The sequence below is a fragment of the Hesperophylax consimilis genome, chromosome 19 (genome assembly GCF_061612785.1).
Source record: "Hesperophylax consimilis isolate HC1 chromosome 19, BYU_Hcon_1.0, whole genome shotgun sequence".
Lineage (NCBI taxonomy): Eukaryota > Metazoa > Arthropoda > Insecta > Trichoptera > Limnephilidae > Hesperophylax > Hesperophylax consimilis.
The window spans coordinates 15148227-15168077 of NC_142854.1; the positions used below are offsets into that span (position 1 = coordinate 15148227).

The 19851-nt window shown below is 33.7% G+C and overlaps 1 protein-coding gene across 3 annotated transcripts in view; it reads right to left on the bottom strand.

Annotated features, from left to right (window-relative positions):
- LOC149414877 (guanine nucleotide-releasing factor 2-like) overlaps window positions 1–19851 on the bottom strand; it is a 260051-nt gene that overhangs the window by 100180 nt on the left and 140020 nt on the right. For 2 of the 3 annotated variants that reach the window (XM_089643440.1, XM_089643439.1), the window contains exon 1: window positions 15600–16446. The exons of the other annotated variant lie outside the window; for it this stretch is intronic. In XM_089643440.1, the coding sequence (XP_089499566.1) occupies window positions 15600–16341 (742 nt within the window). In that variant the 5' untranslated portion in view covers window positions 16342–16446. Of the gene's footprint in view, window positions 1–15599; window positions 16447–19851 lie in introns of those variants that run through there. 3 annotated transcript variants of the gene reach the window in all.

Consider the following 19851-nt stretch of genomic DNA (forward strand, 5'->3'; position numbering starts at 1 on the left):
GGAATGCTGGGGCTTAATTTATGGTGAAAACTTCTAAGCACATAATTAATATTATTTTAATAGTGACGACAACATGCAGAGTCACTTAATTAAAGTTACCCACGGTAACCAGAAAACTCGTCGAAATGACAAACCTTTAAAAAGTGTTAGTAAGTTATGAAAAGTGATGAAACAAAAACCAGGTTAAATAGGCTACGTATGGTAAGGTTAACATATTAGTATTTTTTTTCATACATTTTAATGACTTTACATAACTTTTTAAAGGTTTGTTCAATTATCATGGAATCTTTACCTACTTATATCTTATTATAAGCACACTCCGAGTGCAGTATAACCACGCATACACGGCGCTGTTCGGCCTCCCTTGGTGATGCAGCGCCTCGCAGATGTTCGTGGATGGAAGGGTGCATGTATTCGCTGCTCTGATACGCCAGAGTAGCCGGGATGAGTCAGCGATATCGAAAATCGGAAAATACTCTCGTCCAGGCCGTCGCCGCTATAGTTTATTTAAACCCATATCCAATTTTACATCATGCAATCATTACGATATAAAATTCATTTATATGTATGCTTTTATATGACAAGAGTATTTCACTCACCGCTCTGTTCAGCTGGGGTCCGAAGGAACAAATCCTATCATATAATATTATTACGTGTATCGGATGTTGTCCATCATCGGTTCAATAGAAATACAAACTAAGTCTTTCAGCTGCCTCACTCCTTGACACCGCGATGTTTGAATTCTGCAACTTACCTGGGAACAAAAGAAAAAAATATTTTTGATGTTTTATTTATTTACTCAATTTCACCACAGATTAATCACCCATTTACAGTACAAGATTTCTGATCTTAACATTCTTAACGGTAACCGGGCAACTCCAGACAGTGGCACTTCAACACACTCTTAAAAAGTGACAAAGTCATGAAAAGTGATGAAAAAACTAGGTTACTTTGGGTTAGGTTTATAAAATACTGTTTTTTCATCACGTTTAAAAAGAAGTCACAAGCCAAAAATGTATATATTATTATGTGCCTTATATCGCCATGAATATAGGTGATATAAGGTGATCGATGATTTTCAGATATATTCTGTTGCTTATTCTGTTGTTTATTTCTGTTGCTTATATTTTTGTTGATTTTTCGTTGATTTTTGTTGATATTCTGTTTCTATAATTATTTGTAATTTTCTTATTGTACAATATTTTGTAGTATTTTTGAAAGTATTCTTTTTCCATTTTTGTAACTATACATATAATTATCTATATATATAAGCACATAGACTAGCTCCCCAGTTTGACCCGAGAATATTTCTCTACAAATTGGGTAAACAAAAAAAAAGTGATGTCTGATATGAAATGTAATATATTTTTATCTCTTGTGAATATTTACTTTTTTTCTAAATAAATAAAAAAAAAAAAAAATATGCATAAAAATCGCTTGGCAAACGAAGTTCGAGCAAAAACTCGATTTAAGCGCAAAAGGGATATTTATTTATTTTGTGAATAATTTTACAATAAATAAAAATAAATAAATAAGGGAAACTGTCGCAGATAATCTTTGCAATATTTCAATTATCTCATTTCTACATCATTCTAAAATAATGATAAATTAAAACTCACTACTAATACATATAGAACAAACAACAATTATTTGTATAGTCTATTCTCTTTCAATTTGGAGTTGTTTTGTCTCAAACCACACTAAACACCTTCACAATCAGGAGCTGAACAGACAATTGAAATACAGTGTACGTACTGTAGGTAAGTTCTTACATGGTACATATCCAATTTTATCAATATAAATAAAAATGTTAATATTCGTTTGTTAAAAATCTTAAATCTCGGAAAGTTTTTCACCGATTACTTCGACATTTTGACACAACTTTACATTCGAATAAGCCAAGTGTTTTTATATACATACCTACTAGCTAACGTGTACCTGGCGTTGATGGGGGGTTATCCTTAGGAGATAGACATATAGGTACCATGGCAGACTTTTCTGTAGCCCTTTTTAAGATATACAATTCCGTAGTACATTATTTTGGTGTATCTCATAAGGTTTAGACAGCGTTAGCAATGTAAGCGCCCAAAAATTTTTTTTTACGAAAACATCGACTTTTCTCCACTTTCTATAAATATAATATGCATGTTTTTTTTGTTGTTTGTTTTTGGGGTGTTATGCCGTGTTGCGCTAACTCCTTCTTTAGCCGACGTTTCGGACAGCGTTGCAGTGTCCATCATCAGGGCAGATCCGGTAGATCCGAAGATGTAGAAGATGAAGATGAAGAAGAAGATCCACATCTTCGGATCTACCGGATCTGCCCTGATGATGGACACTGCAACGCTGTCCGAAACGTCGGCTAAAGAAGGAGTTAGCGCAACACGGCATAACACCCCAAAAACAAACAACAAAAATGCTTTTGGCCGTGAGAATCTAAAAACATAATATGCATGTATTATATATACAAACCTTCCGGAAGAAAATCTCTAAATGATAGTGAAAACCCTATAAAAATCCGTGGCGTAGTTGGCGAAGAACTAAGCGTACAAACACAGGGAAGCAGATAGCGACTTTATTTTATACTACAGGGTTTTCCAATAAGTGGTGTTATTTTGAATAGCCCGCTATTTCGGTAGATGTTACTTTTGAAGCTGTCATTTTTTGACATTTGACAAGTAGAAACTACGCCATTAATAAAAATGGAACAATACACGCTTTAACAACGCATTGAAATTAGTAAAATTCACTTGAGTGAATCAAATGCAAATCATCTTGAGTGATGAGGCCCATTTCCACCTCGGTGGCTTCGTCAACAAGCAAAATTGTCGCATCTGGGGCTCGGAAAACAGAAGAGTTATTGTTGAAAAGCCTCTTTATCCTTAACGTGTGACTGTTTGGTGCAGTTTATGGTCCGGCGGAATCATTGGACCTTACTTTTTCGAAAATGAGGCTGGAGCAACAGTTACGGTGAATGGATTGCGCTATCGAGAGATGATTAATGATATTTTATGGCCGGAATTGGATGGTATTAATCTGGACAACGTTTACTTTCAACAAGACGGTACGCTACGTGCCACACAAGCAACGAAACCATTGATCTTTTACGATTGAATATCAAAATAACACCTCTTATTGGAAAATCCTGTATTTAGAGATATTATATAGCGCTCCCTGTTGGACATACAACATACATCCTTTTTTCTTAAACAAACCCATCTGTTGGACGTAAAAGCAACACGCGCTATTGTTTCTCTATCTGCACAGACAGACTGAGCTACAGCAACAACGCGTGACGAGGTACAGCTAGTATTTAAATAATACTGTATACACAACACATTGTGTGTGAATAATGCCGGATACTTAAACTTAATTACACATACGATTGATCTAATCCTTGTGCAATTGAATGCAGGGAAAAAGACAAACAAAACACTTCCATTTTCTTCATTATTATCTTCCGTTAAATTTGAATAGTAATGTAACCAGATAATCTCCGATGCGTTAACGGCATCTAAAGTGCAATTAAAACGTGGCAATTAATGTGCATTTAATTCTGATGCATTTCTCATTTCACTTTCTGATCTCCCGTTCGATTTCATGCAGAGCAAATCAATGGTTGTTCAATGCATTTAAGCCCCCGTATTTCAAATTTGTAATGATTGCCTTTTACTGATTAATTTCTGTTGAAGGCCGGAGCATAAAATAGAAAAAATATCACCTAGCGTTTTACTAGCCCTAACGATGCTGATTTTGTTTTTCATTCATTTTTAGAAGCATTATTGTCAAAATCGCATAGCAAATTATTCTAATAAGGATCATATTAGAATGATCGCATGTTGTCCAAAGACCCACAGGCGTTCCACTGGTTAATAACATATTTGTCTTGAACAGTTTTTAAGTTCCTAAAACATACATTCTGTTTTTAAGATAATGACTATAAATATGTTTGTCGAGCCGAAACTGTAAATATATGAAATTATTAAAAACATATTTTGATCGGTTATTTATGAACATATTAAAGGTACGAAAAATCAGTGTATCTTTAAATGCAACTTACGCATTTTTCGAGAGATTTTTGCTCTATCTGAAAATTAATAATTAATAATTTTATTTATTTATCTATTAAATAATTTCGCATACGCCTATTAAGGCCCCGTAGTAAGCGTTCAAAGGTGGTTTGAAAGGGAGATATGTCAATCCTAAAGTTAGAGGGAGCGCGCCAATATTAAAAAAACGATTATAATTAAGCGAAACAAATTAATAAAATACGACGCGTTTGAAATAGAGCAAAAATGCTTTAGTTGCATTTAAAGATACACTTATTTTTTAATGAAAAACTAATGTTTATAAGACAAGGTTTAACACATAGCATAAAACATAACACAACCTGAAATATCAATACAAATTGAAAATATCTCCCGAGTAAAAATAAATGCCGCCAACGGGAAATGAACCCGTGCCTTCTGATGTCCTGTCAGGTGCTCTGAAACCACTGAGCTATGTCGGCTTATTTCCAACCCGTCAAATGATTCAATACGTACTAGTACCTCAATCAACAATTGCTGCTTATTATATTTTTTCCACCTGTAAACAACCATACAATATAATATTGTATTTGTATGCCTTTCTTTGAAGAATTGAGTTTGTATTCTGACAAAACTATTTATTTAATGTGTAAAGAATAATACGCAAAAAGCGTATTGTAATAAAATAATTAAATCAACGCTATCTATGAATTCGTAGATTATAACGAACGTCGCGTTTAACCTTAACAGAAGACTATTGTAATCGTCGTTTTTAAAATTGGAATTATAATATCCCGTGATTTTTTAAAATCTTTTGTCGTTAATAAATAATAAAAAAAAACGAGAAAATACCAAGAATAATGGTATTCCCAAAATTAGTTTAGCGCATAGACATATGAATATTAGTAGACCTGCCCTAAGTGATTAAAAGCGTATTATCCCCACTCCCCATACCGGTTCCATTGGAGCCGGCTGGGCCCGCGCATGGCCTCAAGTGAAATTTGAAAACGTGACGTCATCATTCTTGTGCGAACTATGGTCGAGGCATCATCGGTTCATTTTACGAAATAACACGGCAAAATGTTGACTTGTGATATGAAACTTGTAAAAATAGATGTGAAAAAGAGAATAAACCCAATTGTCGTATTACATTCCATAAGTAAGCATTATTTTACTTTATTTTAAGCTTATTCACACCGTATTATATGGATCAGTTTTAGAAACATATCTATACTATCACATCACAATGTAGCGATTCTCAAGTGTGCTCATCGTTGTTTACTGGGGTAAGTAAATTATGAAACATTTGTAAAAGTGTCTTAACTAAATACTCTGAAACTAACTACGACTCTGCAAACAGAAGAAATTTACTTTGCCGAATTTGGACTTCGCAAATTAGTTCATAACGTGGCGAGTAATTTGCGCTCCCATGTAAAAATGTCTATTCATTCAAAAGCAGATTTTACTTTTAAGAACTAAATGGTGATATTATAATGCGAGATGCCTATTTACTGTCAGATTGATTTATTGACGAATCACAGTCAGCTTAACCCCCTTCGTTCTTCAACAGTTGATTTTACCCCTCGCCATTATCTTCTCGTCTATTAATTCCTATGTCTGTGGTTTAGCGGAATATTTACAATAATTCAGAATTCACGGATATGTTTTTGTTGTTGTTTGATTATTATATTATGAATAGGTAATAGGTACCTTCCTAGCTATTGTTGGCAAGGCTATTTGTTGTGTTTTTGCATGAATTATTATTACGTATAAGTGCAACGAGGTAAGACGGGGAATATCCGCCAAATGGCCATGCCATTATAGCCCCATTGCCACTGTACGGAAAATGCCTAGACACGACATGAGATCACCACATATTGGATTATATACATTAATGCAATTTTTTGCTTTTACAACCAAAAGATGGAGCTGTTTCCAAAAAAACATGTTTTTACTTGTCACAGGTGACATCTATATAATATAGGTAGGTATATAAAAACGTAAGTGTATTCGAATGCAAAGTTGTGTCAAAATTTCAAAGCAATCGATGAAGATCTTTCGAAGATTTAAGATTTTGAACAAACGAACATTAACATTTTTATTTATATAGATCATTTGCAAGTTTACAGCGTTAGAGACAAGTACAGGCGAAGCTTAATGCTAAATGAGTATTTTGATTAATCTTTATAACGAATTGGTGTACATTATGAATAACAAAAATATGCTTTAGATAAATTGAACGTTTTCCTGTCGTTTCGTTTGAGTAGAATACAAATAAAGAAATTAATTACTCAATAAAAAATATAAATGCAAACTACTAAAAAGTTATATTTTTTCAATAGAAATGTATGAACGCGTAAATGAAACAACTTTTTAAAAATACAGTAGATATTATAGCTAAGATTATCTGTGACAGTTTAACTTGATTAACGTTTCTAGACTCCGTTTGTGAAGCGATTTGAATGCCTATTACCTACAATGTAAGGTATACCAAGAATATACACATTTTTGACTTGTAGCTTCCACATAAATACATGGTATTTTGAGCATATTATAACAACGTCGTGTAGATTTAATTTGATTTTTTTTTCAATATGATATTTTTTTTCAATTAAAAGATCAAACCACAATCATACATCTATTTCAAAATGTTTTTAAAACATAAAAAAGTGGTTTGATTGAGGGTTGTACCTTTCTACCCAAGAACTGGAGTCAACAACTCTATCAAACCTAGACAAATGGCGATCGGGCAGGACCGACATTTATTTCGTATTGGAAAATATGATACGAAATGCGAATATGTCCGCGTGCTGTTGCCACCAAAAGTTGATAGAATACATTGTCGTCGACAACGAGTTATGTGCCAAGTTTTAGTTCGATCTGATGTCGGGAAGTGGGTTAATAAGGAAGTTGAGTGAAAAATATTTTGACTTATAAAAAATATGTTCATGTAGATCAAAAAATATCGATTCTAAATATATAAATATATTTCTATATTATTATTCTTAGAATTAGTTAAACGTTCTTGAAAAAGCATTAAATAGCAATAGACTGTATACGCTCCACGATTGGTCGAAAGAATTCTGTCGTCACATGTGTCGTGACTTGTACGTACAACGGAACACCTATGGTGCATCTCTTTCTATTACATGAGAGATGGTCGATTTAGATGAGAGAGGTGTATAGGCCAAAGGTTTATTTGGGTTTGTCAAATATATGTACGTATTTGTTATTATTATTATATGAAATGGATTTCTAAAGATACATATTCGTATAGTGCTTTATAATAATATGTTGTTTATTGCATAACTTAGATGTTTTTATTATTATACATGTCACAAAGCATGTGATACACTTCAGGCCGCCGGCCGCTCAGAAAAGTCTCACAGTGAACTGGGCTGTAAACCGTTATTTTACTTTTGGTCTTTACTTTTCTGCGCGGTGGTCCTGAATTCGCGCGGGGAACGTCAACAAGTAGCGACGGCGATACCGTACAAGTACCGTATCGGGCGTGAAAAGCAAATATTCTAACTTAAAATATTAATTTAACTATGAAATCTTAATCAATTTTCTTTTTTTTTTTTAATAACATCAATTATAATAGACGGTTAACATTGGTAAAAAAATTACTGGAATTCCTTGTTGAAGAATTAAATTTTTTTCCATACATAATGCTTAAGCGACGTGGTTTTCACAGTTCTAATGACGTCACACTACACCCCGCCTGTTACCGCTCGGATTCCGCTCGTTTTGGCGGGCTTAATAAAATTTAAACTTTGAGAATTAATTTAACTATGAAAACAAACTTTAAAAAAAAAAAAAAAATACCAGTATTTAAGTTTGAATGCGAACATTGATAAAAAAAAATAAAAAAAATGGACTCAACTTCCTTATTACCGCAGCCAAGATTTTCATTAATTCATTACCGAAAACACGGTAATGTATTACTGTTTTATTTATTGATAATATTTAGATGAGACATGAAGTGAAAATGTAGATTCCACTTTTTTACCCCCCACGCTCCTATCGCTTTAACTAAAACTACCGCTTTAATTTTAACTAATAATACGGTCCACGCGCATCGCTTATCGCGTTCTAATAATTCACTTCTTCTTCCAGATCACATTAAATCGTCAAATTCCTTGTGTACATTTAAAAAGAATGTTAAATTATTTCTGCCATCCGAGGATTTCCAACATATTCTTTCATCTTTGTCCTTTTAAATTGTGGCATAATATTTTGAAAACGTTTATTTTTTCATCCTTTTCTTTTTATAGTGTAAATTATTTTTTTCTCTCTTTCTTTCTTCTGTTTTTAAAAATAATAGTTCGTTATATTTTTCTTGCAATTAATGTCACCATGGTCACCCTACATATTTACAGCATTATATTGTAATGAATAGGCTGATGAGGTACCATGTAGGTATCCAATTCGTAGAAACGTCAATGTAACAATATTGTTATCAATATATAATCTTTGTGCTATTTTTTTTATATTTTGTAAAATTATTAACATCAACACTGGCTTGTCCTAGTGAGGTTAAAAATTCTAACTTTAAAAAAAAGATACAATGTAAAGAAACGATAAATAAATAAATAAAAGAACACGATTCGACGAGATATTACTGATCAAACTGATACAATGCAGGAAGGAGATGGAATGTGTATCAGGTGACCAGAATTTAATTTAAGCAAAGAATAGTCAGATTTTTTGATCACGCAAAACGCCCAAATCGCATTTCTTGCGTTCTTCTTTATTCCATAGCTTGATCACTAGTTTTAAGTGAGTCAAGTAAGGAAACATTGAAGGCCCACAGAAACACCCTCAATACACTTCTATCGTTTTGTTTGTTAAGTGGTTGAGGCTAATATTTTCATTGCATTGAATATCGCTTGTTAATTTCTTTGTTGTCTGGAAGCCACGCTCGGAATTTGGAAAATCTTGCATCACAAAATGTATGTCTAATTATTATATTTGTCCTTTACGACAGCTCTAAAGGCATTATTTATTGTAAAGTGTAATGCACATATAATAAAAACAAGGGAGATGGGTCATCCATGAACTAATATTAGTATTTAACTGCGAGCACCAAGCCCTTATTTTATAATTTAATATTATTTATTTTATTTCTTGCTAGAGTAATCCCGATGAGTTACAAAACTCATTGTAGAACGAGAGGAACTTACAATACAGAGATGGGAGTTAATAGGAACAATTTTACATTGGTATTTTGATATCAAAATTATAAGTTTCACATACAACACAGTACAGAAATAAATAAATCAGGGGGGTTAATTAGAACAAACAAGAAGAAACAAAAAAGGAAACATACAGGGATACGTAAAACATAAATAAATCATTTGATTAAAAAAATAAATTTTCAATTTGGTTGGGTATTTTGGCAGCAAATCCAAATTTAAGTTTTGTATGAAAAAGGTCGGGATGCCGTGCTTCACACTTAAATACCAGAACTTGAAAAATATCCACAAGGCCATGGTCAAATCTTACAACGAACCTTTAAAACCACAATAAGAAATCCATAATATGTAATTACAACACAAAAGAGATAAATTCCTCGGGCCGGAAATGACAAAAAGTGTATCTTGAGACGGTCCTAATGATGTTCACGAGATTTTTTTTATTATAATCCAGTCAACAATAATAACTTAGTCACTAACTCCTCAGGCAAATTTGTTCGGTTTTGGGAACAAACCGGCTATTACCAGCAGAATCAATTTGATCGCTTTTTGGAACAGCTTACCGTCGTAGTTAGAAATATTTATTAATTTTAGGGAAATCGACAGTTTACATTTATTTCAGTTTGTACATAAGTATTATACATATGGCAAAAATAAAACCAATTATGGATTTCCTTCTTGTGACTTTACCTCTACTAAGACAGCATAATATGGAATAATTACATTAAATTTGTAAGAAAGGAATATGAAGTCAAAAAATTATACAAAACAAAATATTATATAAAACCAAAAATTTATAAAATAAAACTGTTATCAATACATTTATAGCCACGGAGAGAGGTTGTAGATATAAATCAAATCAAAATAGAAATATAAACATTAGAGACATAACATTATTCACAAACAATCAGAGAAATATTATTTTATGGACCTCTTGTATTTGGTAAGTTCGCAACTGAAAATATCCACCTTGGATAATACGCTATTGTAATTATTGCATAGTCTATTATTTCAACTAAACGGTATTAGAAACAGAAAATACCAAGCTTTATACACACCCAGAACAATTAAAACCACACCAAAGATTCAGACCGCAAATTCAGAAGCAATTTATGAAACTTTGTGAATATTTTATTAATTATTTTCTTATGAAACGACAAAAAATTGAGATGGCAGTAATGTTTATAACACATTTGTCTAGTAAAAGTGAGGTGGCAGTAATGTTTATAACACATCTGTCTAGTAACGGAAGATGAGGTATTTAAAAACTTTTTTATGTTTGATTTAAAATATTAATACTACAAAAATTATATGTTTACTAGTGTACCCAGTAATGCTAATGTCTTTTTTATTACTATATTACTGTTAAATAACTACATTACATCAACTTTAATTCGACTCCCTGTCTCTTTTTTTTATTTTTTTAGTGAATACCTCACAAGAGTCCCAACTGCTCCCGTCTGGAGCCAGTGAGACTATGGCATCCCCAATTGGGGGATGTTGTGAGGCTGAAGGTAAGTGGGGAAGGGAAAGAGGAAGGTGGAGAAGTACCTGGCTATTCAGATCTAGTCACTAAACACGGCTAAAGCCATTTGGAGCAACGTTTCAATTCTGAATGGTGGTCTTACACCAGGGCGATACTGGTAGTATCTTCCACTCTGGAACGTGCCGCAAATATACTATATATTATTTTAATTAATTAATTGTGAAATATAACACAAATTAATCAAATAAAATTTATTTGCGCACGCCGGGTTCGAACCCGCGACCTTCGGAATGGCAATCCAATGCGTTACCACTGGACTATGCCGACTATGTCTCGCTCCGCTGCAGAGATATTCCGTTAAGTATTCCTCGGGCGTCCCCGACACTTTCTACAATTCAAACCTAAAACTCTGAACACTCCTGGTATCAATGAGACCAAACTTCAGCGATATCGCTAGACTACTTTTCTAGTTTTGCGAGCACAAACATACGCAGGCTGAATTTGTATATATATTAAAACTATCGGACGTGTACCCAGCGTTGCTAGGGGTTAACCGTAAGAGATAGGCATATGCAATCTATAGACCTTTTTAAGATATACAATTCCGTAGTACATTGTTTTGATGTACCTCATAAGGTTTAGCCAGCGTTAGCAATGTAAGCGTACGAAAAAAAATATTTTTACGACTTGATTAAAAAACATCAACTTTTCTCTACTTTCTACAAAAATAATATGCATGTATCATATACATAAACCTTCCGGAAGAAATTTTCTAAATGATAGTGAAAATCCTATCAAAATCCGTTGCGTAGTTTAGAAGAACTAAGGACACAAACAGACAGACGCGGATAGCGACTTTTTGTTATACTACAGGATTTTCCAATAAGAGGTTTTATTTTGAATAGCCCGCTATTTCGGTAGATGTTACTTTTGAAGCTGTCATTTTTTGACATTTGACAAGTAGAAACTACGCCATTAATAAAAATGGAACGATACACGCTTCAACAAAGCATTGAAATTATTAAAATTCACTTGTCTGAATCAAATGCAAATCATCTTGAGTGATGAGGCCCATTTCCACCTCGGTGGCTTCGTCAACAAGCAAAATTGTCGACTTTATTTTATACTATTTTGACATTTTAAATAATAAAGTTTGAAAGCGTATTTCATCACCTTTCAAAAACAGTTTTTATTTTTAGGATACGTTCAGAAATATTCCATTTATTAGGATTTTATTATGTATCGGAAATACACACAAATTCTCTGAAATTATCTTACGAAATATCACGTTCAACATGGCAGAGGCCTGGAGGGTTAAGTAGGTACCAGATAGTCTACGTGTGACAGAACAGTACAGGCAGAGCCATCTGTGTATCAGTCGCCTAACTAAAACACCCAGTGCTTGTTGAACATCGACTGGAGAAAACCGGGAAGTAGCCATTGCGGAATCCGAACTTGAGAAACTGCATAATTATTGTTGCCGATTGGACAGCGATAGTATCGGATAGTATTGAAATACTTTCACAGTGTGGTGCGAATAATCTTGCTGCGCCATTGTGTTGTCAATTTCATTCGAGAATGATTGCATCTTCGACTTTGTAATGGGAATATCGACCCCTCAATAATTCAGAGTTGGAAGTGTTGAACGTTGTAGGTTCATTCTACAGGTACTAGCCGAAGGACCCGGCATTGCCCAGGGATTTACACAGAGTGTGTAGAAACCAGACCTAGACAGTGACACTTGTTTTGAAGATCAAGTGTGCTATATTTTTCGAGTCGTCAAAATGATCTAAATCTAGCGAGGTACGCGTGACGTCATACCTAGCAAGATTTCCAAAAAACATGTGTAAACGCAACGGTGTGTGAGTAGGTACACGCAGCTCAACTCTGCACAAAATTTTCCGCATTATTAAAGCATGCGGCCGGGCAAACCGCGAGGTAGCGGTGTAAGTTCTGTCAGAACCATACTTTCGACTACCATAATACGGGCATGTACCTAGTGTGGTAGTCGAAAAGCATGTAAAAAAAAACTGTGTACGTACAATAACTGTAAAAAAACCCGCTGACCAATCACAGGGCGTTTAAATCTATTACAGTTTTAATCGTTTTTAATTGACGATTTATTAATTCTACGTATGATCATATACGATATATTTTAAAAACTAACATATTCGGAATCAGCGTTTGTTGATCTGTACGAATTTGTTTTTTAAGTCAAAATATTTTTCACTCAAGCTAGTTAGGTTGTAGGGACTCTTATGTGATATTCAGGTAATCTTTGAGTTTTGAACAGGTAGCCTGTAGCTTCTGCCCATAGAGGTATAATTCTTACTTCCATAATATGTGAAGAAGAGAAAGTTTTAACATTCGCCACAACTTGTTTAATAAAAAAGGAAATTCCTCCGAGTAAACTTTTTAAAAGGCAGTAATACTTTCAAATAAAGAAAGAACAACACAATAATGTTGGTACATTTTTCCGGCACTTAGATTACCATCAACACCTATCCGCGTCTGTCTGTTTGTACGCTTAGTTCTTCTAAACTATGCAACAGAGTTTGATAGGGTTTTCACTATCATTTATAGAATTTCTTCCGGAAGGTTTATCTATATAATACATGGATATTTTATTTATTGAAAGTAAAGAAAAGTCTAGTAACGCCGAGTACACGTCAGATAGTTCCATTAATAAATTTATATTCATGTATATTGTCGTAAGGTATTTAAATACGGAGATGCATACGCAAGAAACCAAAGGAGACAAAATGAAAGCAAGTGAAAGAAGAGATCAAGTAAGAAAGGAATGTTGAAACGAAACGAAAAGGAAAGTTTGATGCGATAAATCATGACATTGCAAATAAAATACTTGCTGAATTCTACGGCGTTGCCTGACCTTCCGCTGAGTTTTTCTAAGCGTCATGTAGACAGTGACCTTCATCTTGTTTTTAAGGTCAAAAGTAAGGTGTGCGAAATTTCATCAACCTCAGAATAAAACTGCAGATTTGTATACAAATACAAGTCAAATCTACGCCGGCCAAAAACAAGACACTCTCCTTTCATACATTAGAAGATTTATGTGAATACAAAGCAATAACCTATCAGATAAGTATGGTACTTTATATTATCTGCCTGTACAAAATATAAATAAACTACAGGGTTTTCCAATAAGAGGTGTTATTTTGATATTCAATCGTAAAAGATCAATGGTTTCGTAGCTTGTGTGGCACGTAGCGCCGTCTTGTTGAAAGTAAACGTTGTCCAGATCAATACCATCCAATTCCGGCCATAAAAAATCATTAATCATCTCTCGATAGCGCAATCCATTCACCGTAACTGTTGCTCCAGCCTCATTTTCGAAAAAGTAACGTCCAATGACTCCGCCGGACCATAAACCGCACCAAACAGTCACACGTTGAGGATAGAAAGGCTTTTCAACAATAACTCTTGGGTTTTCCGAGCCCCAGATGCGACAATTTTGCTTGTTGACGAAGCCACCGAGGTGGAAATGGGCCTCATCACTCAAGATGATTTGCATTTGATTCACTCAAGTGAATTTGAATAATGTCAATGCGTTGTTGAAGCGTGTATCGTTCCATTTTTATTAATGGCGTAGTTTCTACTTGTCAAATGTCAAAAAAAGACATCTTCAAAAGTAACATCTACCGAAATAGCGGGCTATTCAAAATAACACCTCTTATTGGAAAACCCTGTAGCTGATGTGTACCCGGTGTTGCTGGGGATTATGCATAGGAAATATAAACAGCCTACAGAAAAGTCTGTCGCGAACTTTTCTATTGAGATATTATATTCTAATCAAGATATACAATTCCGTAGTAAATTATTTTTGATGTATCTTATAACGTTTAGCCAGCGTAAGCATTGTAAGCGCCCGAAAATATTTTGTTAATAATAATTGTTAATATTTTACTTGATTACAAAACATCGACTTTTTTCTACTTTCTATAAATATAATATACTTGTATTATTTATAAAAAAACTTCCGAAGAAATTCTCTAAATGATAGTGAAAACCCCTTTCAAAATCCGTTGCGTAGTTTAAAAGAACTATGCGCATAAACAGACAGTTTATTTTATACTATTTAGAGAAGACACTGTCTGCATGAGATTTCAAAAAAACTACCCCCGGCATCTCTTTCCACTCCTTAGCCAGAATTTTTGAAACTTCTTTATGAAATATTGCACACTTAAATCACTACAAGTATAAAGACTGTAAAAGTTTAAATTCGAGTTGGTACCAATAAAAAATGTATTCAACCATGGACCTAAAAAGCCCGGGACGGAGCGATACGAGAACAATTTGAAGCGGCGGGGCGAGGGGGAAGATGTATCTAAAATGCCAAAACCTACTTAAATTTTTTAATGTATTCCATTCCTTGTCTCAAATAACCACAAAAACAACATAAACCGCCGTAAATGCGTTAACTACACAAAAATAAAATGATTATATTTCATTGTGCGCCACTTTGTTGTCATACAAGATGGCTGCCAGGCAATTTCCCCTCACCCTAATTTGGCTTCAATGCTATTCATACAAAATCGCAATAATGTTAACTAATCGGCAACGTCGCATTCAGGCGGACTGACACGCGAATTTTCCGGCTTGAAAAAGAGAGTTAGCTCAGACAAATTATTTTTTTAATTGACTGTCTAAATGTTATTTGTTTTAATTGAAAAGTTTAATAACATAAATGTTTTATGTATGTGTAGGAACAAAACCAATATAAAGGCTTTTAACGTTTAAATAAGACGAAAATTACTTTTAACGTCTGATTTGGAAAAACCCTGCGGGGATCGACAGAAATTTCAGTTAGTGTATTATATAGTAATTGTTATACAATTTACGATATGAAAGAGAAACATAAAGAAATCATACCCAAGGAATCATCAGCGAATCCACTGTCATTGCTGTCATCGCATCTCCCCTTCCCGAGTTGTCTGTAGACTCCCGACTCCAGGATTCTGGCCGCGAGCCTCAGAGCGACCTTCTTGTTCACCTCGCTCACCATCCCTGCTTCCGTCTTCCCGCCGTCGTTAACCGCGTACGAAGAGCAACCCGACAAATCTCTCGACCTCGCTCTGGCCAAATACCCACAAGAAGTCTTGGACTGGTACTTAGAAACATTGTTTCTCACCATGTGATCGTTTAGGTTTTGAAGACTCTTCCCATTCGTCAAAATGTGATTATTCTTGATGGAAACAAAGTGATTCTTATTAGCCAAGTTTTCGAGACTTTTCCCATTCCCAAACGAGAAGTAATTATTGTTTTTATTTGAATAAATGTCTCTGGAATCTGGAGAAAATATGTATTTATCATCGTTGAAGAATAGGGCGTCTTTTTCTGAGAGTGAAGGGAAGCTCTTATTCATAGATTTAGGGTAGATAACTTGATTTTTAGCGTTTTCTTTGAGGGTGTAATTGGATCCGAACTCCCTGTTGTTCTTTAGGTAGTTGATATTGTTGTTCTTGAGTGCGTAGGTTCCTTGTCCCCCGAGGTTTGACACTTTGGGGGTAACATTGGAAGAGCAGCACCCCTTTTTGTACACTCTGTAGCTGCGTTTGTTCCTTCTTTGGTTTGTGCTGTCATCGAGTATAAAACTCTCATCGTACTGCGGCATATCGAGGCGTTGCAACACTGCACTACTTCTTACGTTTCACTTTTGTTTTCATTAACCATATTTAATCAGTATTACTGTTTAATTTGGACGAGATTTAAATATAACTACCTTCATTATTTACAACTAAAAACGGAAAAAAATGTTTAGATTTACTCTCATTCATTGAACCGCAAGTAGATGGTATTTTTCTTAAGTTTGCCAATGTATTTTATATGTTAGTTGTAAGTCTCTAACTTTAAGTCACATTTGTAAATATGTATGTCATTAGTTTTAAGTCAGTAGTTATAAGTCTTGATCGCCAACTTAAAGGCTTATATGTATGTTATATTTAATCAAAATAATCGAAATATCTCAAAACCAATGGTTTCTTCGTCAGGATAATGAAAATTAACAAATATATATATTTTTTAATAAGAATGACAAACATTCCCGGGTTACGAATAACCTGACAATATTTGTAAATCTCCTACTACCACCACAGTAAGCTGAAAATGTTGCTTTTGTTGTGATGGAGGACTTAGCCAGCCGAGGAATTGAACACACTACGCCTGGGTGGGACCCAAACGCGATGTCAACTCGGCCACCGACAGGTCAAAATATAAGAGTAGACAAAAAATTATAGAAAAATAATTAGGTATTTATAGACAAGAATATTACAGCGAGTGCTGATTTTTTAGTTATTAACTTATTATTATAAAATAGACAATAAATTATTTCATTTATGTATAAACTATTTTTTTTATAAATTAAGACAACAGAATCAAGGAATAACTAAGATGTCTAAAAATCTCTAAATAGTATAAAACAAAATCGTTATCCGCGTCTGTCTGTTTGTGCGTTTAGTTCTCCTAAACTACGCTACGGATTTTCATAGGGTTTTCACTAGCGTTTAGATAATTTCTTCCGGAAGGTTTATATATATAATAAGTGCATATTACATTTATAGAAAGAAGATAAAAGTTAATTGTTTCTAATCAAATTGTAAAAATAATATTTTCGGGCGCTTACATTGCTACCCCTGGCTAAACCTAAAATAATGTAATACGGAATTGTATATCTTATAAAAGGTTTACACAAAAACTTTCGATGTTATATGTCTTTTATCTTAAGGGTAAGTCCCAGCAACGCCAGCTAGTTAGCTAGTAAATACATAATTATCAATGTAGCTACAAGCCAAAAATGTGTATATTCTCGGTATACCTTATACTGTAGGTAATAGGCATTCAAATCGCTTGACAAACGGAGTCTAGAAACGTTCGATTTCAAGCAAAAAACTGGTTTTTATTTATTTTGTAAATAATTTTATGAGAAAGCAAAAAAGTTAATCAAGTGAAACTGTCACAGAATATCTTAGCTATAATACTGTATTTTTTAAAAGTTTTTCCTTTACGCGTTCATACATTTCTATTGAAAAAATATATTTTTTAGTAGTTTGCATTTATATTTTTTATTGAGTAATTTATTTGTATTCTACTCAAGCGAAGCGATAGGAAAACTTTCAATTTATCTAAAGAATATTTTTTTGGTGTTTATAATGTACCCCAATTCGTTATAAAGATAAATCAAAATGGAGATTTAGCATTAAGTTTCGCTTTAATGTGAAAATAAATTTAAGAGGTAGCTAACCTGTTTAGAATTTTTAATTTGTGCAGTTTTTACTGTTTTCGACAGCTCATTGTAATTATTACCGGCTCTAAGAGTTTTTTAACAATTTAATTTAAAAAAAAATCAAATTGCTTTGATCGAAAAAACAAAACAGTTTTTTGGGTTAATGTGACGTTGATTCAACAGTTTCCGACACTTTTGTGTGGTCAGTTTAATTCCAATCTAATCTATTTAAGCCCATCTCCCTTGTTTCTATATTATATCAATGTCTTCAGTGTTAGTTATGATTCGATGCCGACTAAATGGTTTCAGCACAATGTCGAAACCTCGCGGAATATTGCCAGGAGATGGATCGTGCAACGTACCAAGTCCAAAATGCGCAATCCACGACCGAATATAATTACATTTAAATCTTCTCTTTTTCAATTTCAACACTGAAGTACAACCATTTACTAAATTATATTTGGCAGAGATGTTGTCGGAATTCTTAGGTGCCGTGACAGGCTCCATGGCAGAGCTGTAAAATCCTTAAAGGGTGTGACAGACCACGCTATATTTTCATAGCTTAACCTATATCAGAATATCGCTCGCCATGCGTATAGCGTAATGTGTCTCCTAACTGGATCCGGGATAAAATACATATATATTAGTAATCCATTTATATAAAGGAGAGTGTCCGTGTGTTTTACAGGCTGGCGGAAGGCGTTGATTTGAATTTTATAAAGTTTTATTCTGAGATTGATGAAATTTTGCACACTTGATATTCAAAATAAAAGGAAGGTCACCTTATACAAATGATTTCTAAAAACTCTGTTTAAAGCCCGGGTAATGCCGGGAATATAACTTAGACTATCTATCTGAGAATCTATTTATACAGAGTGTCCGGGGGTAAAGTGCACTATCTTCGGGGGAGTAATGTTGTAGGCATGAAAAAAATCACAGTGTATCTTTAAATGCAACTAAAGCATTTCCCGAGAGATTTTTACTCTATTTCAAACGAGTCATGTTTTATTAAATATATTCACCATTTTCGATTAATTATTATCGTTTTTTTTTAATATTAGCGCGCTCCTATAACATTCGTATTTACATATCTCCCCTTCAAACAATCTTTGAACGCTTACTACGGAGCCTTAAAGATAAAAATCTCCTACTTACGACCTCATTGTCGGTTATGATTTCATTGTATAATGTGGAAAATAAAATTCTATAGAAAACTATTGTAGAAGTTTTAAATTATTTGTGCCTTAACTTTGCAAAATAAAATAAAACACGCTTTTTGGCGATGTTGTTTTCTCGCATAAATCAAAACAGGCAGGGGGAATTAAAACATTATCGTCATCTATATAAGGAGTTTTATTGCTAGCGGCCCGGTTCTAAATGTTACGCGACGTGGTGCATGGTCTTAAAAAAGAAATATCAAATATCACATTATTCTCAAAAGCTAAAAATTATATTTTATAATTATTTTAATTATCTTGTATAAGTATTTGAATGCCCATGAAAAATAATTACTTTTACCCAAAGCTCTGATAATTCTCATTAACCGTCAAAATCAATCGATATGCTTGTACTTATTTGGCAAATTTCATTGTCTCTATTGCGGCAGTTAATATTTATGTATCCACTTGTCCAAACTATAAACTAAAGTTGTAATGTTGTAACTAAGTCTACATTTGCCTAAATAAACTTTAATCGGCAATTAACGGCAATCCGTTGGCGTTTATTAATGAATATTGCGTTTATTACAAGTTATCTTAGATGCGACTAGTATTGTGTATCTAATTAATGGTGCTATTGAATATATTCTTTCCAAGAAACTGTATAATCTATGGTACCCATAGATATTAACTAACTAATTAACTATTAAGTCCTTTGAATTTCCTCCTTTCTTCAGTCCTTTCC